This window comes from Onychomys torridus, chromosome 5 (genome assembly GCF_903995425.1).
Source record: "Onychomys torridus chromosome 5, mOncTor1.1, whole genome shotgun sequence".
NCBI lineage: Eukaryota > Metazoa > Chordata > Mammalia > Rodentia > Cricetidae > Onychomys > Onychomys torridus.
Window position 1 is genome coordinate 86,832,713 of NC_050447.1, and position 4,729 is coordinate 86,837,441.

Below are 4,729 nucleotides of genomic sequence, written 5' to 3' on the forward strand. Positions count from 1 at the left end.
CCTATCAAAAGCTACGCTGGGCAGTCAGCAAGCTGCAAAGACTACTTGCAGTCCTTAGAATGTCAACATAACTGATGGCCATACTCTGGTAGAGTCTTCAGTTGGAAGAGCAACAAAGAGTACCCTAGTCTAGGTCTGTTGACACTCAAAGGAGAAAACTGAAGTCCAGATGAGTGAAGGGAGCTTTGATCCCTTGCTGAGAATATTGCCTTCTCCCGTGGCACCCACCCATTGTCTGAAGTGCATGCTGTCTTTATGGAGCAAATCTCAGGTTCTGATCTCTCACTGTAGGACTTTAGCTTCATAGGTACAGCCTGCTCCTGTTCTAGGGAGCCCGCCAGAGATGACCACTCAGACACAATTTATAGTCAACTGAAAGTCTTTATTACAGATGGCTGAGACTATACTCAGGTGTTTGGGACCCAAGTGTAGCCCTGAGTTTTAGGATAAGGGGTTTTTTAAGACAAAACTCACATCTTGGCATTTTAGACTGCAATTGCAGAGGGAGGTTTTGCTTAATCAAGCAGTTTAATAAAAGCTGAGAGAAGGGGTTGGTGTAGGGGGAGGTCTGCACAAGCAGGCAGGCGGTTTAACAGAAGTTAAGTTTGCTGGAACATCTTGACCTCAGGCTCCTAGAATAGTGTTGGGTAATTTTCCATGGGATTCTACATCAAGAGGCTCAAATTTCTAGTTAAACTTAAAATGGTCTCAACAAGAATACAAGATGAAGGGTCCGTGCTATGGAAAGGGTTTGTGGGCTCTGCATGGCTGTCTTCACACCCACTCAGACTTTTTGGTTCTCAGGTGGGGAGCGCTGCCGGAGGTAGCCAGCCTACCAGGAGCCAGAGGCTGGCTTGCCGAACAGTGCCTGGCCAGGTGGCTCTGGGTGACCAAGGGGAGTTCACCTGACTGAGTGTTTCTGGGCCCTAGGTCCAGAGATGTCTCTCTGTGGGATCTGAACTCATGCTCCGTATGAGCCACAGCCAACCTGTCGCCAACTGAGGAAATGGCCTCACTATCATCTTGGTCTGAAGGCTCCGCCCGCCCTGACACACTGGCCTGACCACTGTGGCTGTTGCCGCGCTGCCCTGCTGGCCACACACTGGGGAACTCAGGCGCACCCTGCTCCTCCTGACTGCCCCCACGATCCACTTGACCCTGGCTCTGACAGCCCCGGGGGTCCGATAAGAGACCAGGGGGAAGTGTGGGGACTTCGCGGACCGGTCTGGCCTCGCCCTTCACCGGCTTCGTGGTCCCCCGTGTCCTCCGCAGGCTGCAAAGTAGGTCGGCCAAACTGAGTAGGAAGGACAGCGCGCTCACTGCCCACACGAACAGCATCAGGAGGGACTTCTCCGTGGGCCGCGACACGTAGCAGTCCACAGCCCCTGAGCAGGGCACACGTGAGCAAGAAACTCGGTTGGGCACAAAGAAGCCGAAGAGCAAGTAGTGCAGGGAAGCCAGCCCAGCCTCCAGCAGCGTGCGCAGCAGCAGGTGCACCAGGTAGGCGGCAGACAGGTCGGGCACCCGGGGCCTGCTGGCTCCCTCCGCAGCCAGCTTCGCGCCACAGTGCAGGGCGTAGGCTCCAAAGACTGCGGAAGGCAGGAGCAGCACCAGGCTCTGCACCAGCCAGAACCGCAGAGGCGACACTGGAGAGAAGAGGTCGTAGCAAACGTTGGCACATCCTGGCTGCAGGGTGTTGCAAACAAACCTCTCCTGTTCGTCTTGGTAGATAGGGGACCCTGCCAGGACCACCACCAGCATCCTCAGAAGGACCGCCACTACCAGCCAGAGCATGCCTAGATGAGAACAAGTGTCCAAGGTGCAGAAGGCTGCCTCCACACAGCAGCTTAACTACTACACCCTGGGAAGTCAGTAGCACTCAGAGCAATAGGAGCAACTAACACACACACACACACACACACACACACACACACACACACACACACACCCTGCAGTAGCAAGGATCAAAACCAGAACCTGTTGCGTGCATGCTATGCTAGGAAAGTACTCTACCACTGAGCCCCACCATCCCTTTGGGGTGATTACTTCCTAAGCCTTTGCTGTACCAGAAACAGCCCTGAAATTATTTGTAAGATATTTCCAGTGAGCTGATCTGTAAAGTGCATCATGCCCTAACGATGCCTTTGCATGGCCTGGACTGAAAGAGCCATAGAGCATTTTGGCTGAGTAAAGCTATGATATGATTCGATCTCACCTTTCTTAGGGACTAAGCTTTTTAAGGGACCTTAGCATATTGCGTTCATTGTGCTGAGTAAACCCAAGCGGGTAATTTCACTGTCTCCCTTATATTTATGACCTCAGCCTATAGGGTCCCTATCATCATAGGTCTGTAGCTACTGTGACTCTGGGTGCTTGAAATTAAATTTCTTTAAGAATGCTCCCTTTTCTGCTGTCTCTAGATTCCTTTCCCCTTAGCCCAGTCACTGTATTAATGACATTAACAAAAACTGTGAATAAACAGAAGGAAAAAGAAACAACCCTATCGTTTACAAAGGCAGCCAAGCTTGGAGAGAAGCATCAGTAGGTGATAAAGTCATGGATTTAACCTTTCAGTGCCAGGTTTATTTATTCAAATTCTACAAAATAAGAGTGAAAAAAACTATCGACCTCACATCAGGCAAATCTTAACCTTTTCTCCACCCTCTTTTCAGACGCCCAAGCTGCTCTGAAACTGACTCATTTGGATCAATCTCAGGTATCTTTACTATTCGCTTGTTAAAAGAATAGCTATGGCTGTATATGGTTATGCAAGACTGCAACCCAGCCCTTGGAAGGCTCTGGCAGGAGCAGGTCAGAAGTTCAAGGCCAGCCTGAGCTATATAGCAAACTGGGGAAAGAATTAATATGTCACTAGGGGCACATAGCTCACCTTGCCTCAATGTATCAGTACCTCATGACTGAGGCCCTGAGATCTATCCCTAAGACTATAAACAACTAAATTAAACTTGGGATCTGTGTTAGAGTGCTTAAGAGAAATTAGTCATATTTATAACATAATATTCAGAGATAAAACCTAAAAGGTAGATGAGGAGACACAACAGAAGCATTACTTTCTCGTTTATTCCACCCGATTCTGCCTTCAAATTCAGAACCCAAATGATGAGAGAACAGATCTTGCCTGAGACCAATGCTGCCCTCCCCCCAACCCCCTACATGCACATCCTCCCAAGTTATGGCCCCAGCGAAGTTTGCCAGTGTTCCCACACCACCATGATACGCTGGATTCACACACACTGAATTGGGATAAACTTTTGAGAAGGACTCAATTTGAATATTGCAATAAAACCAGAACAAGATTTGGGGATTCCCCCTCCAAGACTCACCCACAATGGTCATGTTGCAGTTTAAGGTGATAATGAGGAACCCCAACAAGTCCAAATTCTCCATGCTTGCAGAAAGCCACAGGCCTGGGCTGCTGGAGGGTTGAGAGGTCTGTGTACTCTAAGGATGTTTTTAAAAAAAAATCAATAATTGTTTTCTACATCAAACTTCAAGGTGAGTGCCAAGCTGTGGAAATAAAGATGTGCTCTCAGGCCTGGCAGGTCAGGTCTCCTGTCTCCACACTGAGACAGTCTTAAGCTGCTTGCCAGTGAGACACTCCAGACAACTGTGGGACTCAGAAGCAGGAGTCGTCTCTCCGTGTGGCTATTCTTACCCTCCCAGGACATTCCAGGCTTGTAGCTGTGCTTACATGTCTCCATCAGGAGAGCTAGGCACTTTGGGATGTAATGGAAACAGCTACTTTTAGCCCGAGAAAGAAAACTTCTATTAATTAGCCAATGAACTTTTTCTATATGGGAGCTGGGAAGATAGCTCAGTAGGTAAAACATTTCCTGCATGAGCATGAGGACCTGAGTGCAAACCCCAGCACCCACATAAAATGCCAAGCATGGTGGTGCATGCTTTTAATCTAAGTGTGCAGACACAAGAGCTCACTGGCTGACACAACTCACTGAATTGGTGAGCCCCACATCCTAATGAGAGATGCTGCCTCAAAAATCAAGGTGAATAGCATCTGAGTATGACATCCAAGGTTGATGTCTGTGGTAATTTGGCTGGTACTAGCCCCCATAGGTTTGTAGGTTTTAAATATTTGGTCCCCAGTTGGTGGAACTGTTTGGGAAGGATTAGGCAGTGTGGTCTTGTTGGAGGAGGTGTGTGTTACTGGGGGTAGGATTTTATGTTTCAAAAGTCTTTTCCAGCCCCCATTAGCTCTCTGTCTCTGTCTCCAGCTTATGGATCAGAATGTAAGCTCTCAGCTATGGCTCCAGCACCATGCCTGCCTGCCTGCTGCCATGCTTCTTGACATGATGGTCATGGACTCTAACCCTCTGGAACTGTGAGCCCCCAGTAAAATACTTTCTTTTATAAGCTTCCTTAGTCATAGTGTTTCATCATGACAATAGGAAACACGGTGTCTGACATCCATATGCATACATACATGTGCACACATCTGTACATACATGGCACTTATGTACTCATGAACACACAAAACCATTTCCTCCTTCAAAACATGTCCATGTGTATTATATATATACCATATGTATTATATATAATATTATACATACATATAGTCCGACAGTGCAAGTATCAAGGAAACAAGAAGGTCTTTTTGTCCATACAGGCTGTGCTTGATGATGTTTTTAAAATAGAAAAACCCCTGGTTGGGGATTTAGCTCAGTGGTAGAATGCTTGCCTAGCAAGTGCA

At 47.9% G+C, this 4,729-nt stretch overlaps 1 protein-coding gene across 1 annotated transcript; it reads right to left on the minus strand.

Annotated features, from left to right (window-relative positions):
• Positions 1-412: 412 nt before the first annotated feature.
• Positions 413-3,408, minus strand: Gjd4 (gap junction protein delta 4). The gene is made up of 2 exons (XM_036186739.1): positions 3,345-3,408; positions 413-1,796 (listed from the first exon to the last, which is right to left on the minus strand). The coding sequence occupies exons 1-2, from the start codon at positions 3,406-3,408 to the stop codon at positions 775-777; spliced, it is 1,086 nt and encodes a 361-aa protein (XP_036042632.1). The 3' UTR covers positions 413-774.
• Positions 3,409-4,729: the final 1,321 nt, after the last annotated feature.

Excerpts from the sequence above, each read along its gene's own strand:
- Gjd4 (XM_036186739.1), bottom strand. The coding sequence starts at position 3,408 with ATGGAGAATTTGGACTTGTTGGGGTTCCTCATTATCACCTTAAACTGC. Across the intron at positions 1,797-3,344 it reads CTGCAACATGACCATTGTGG|GCATGCTCTGGCTGGTAGTG; the intron begins GTGAGTCTTGGA and ends GTTCTCATCTAG.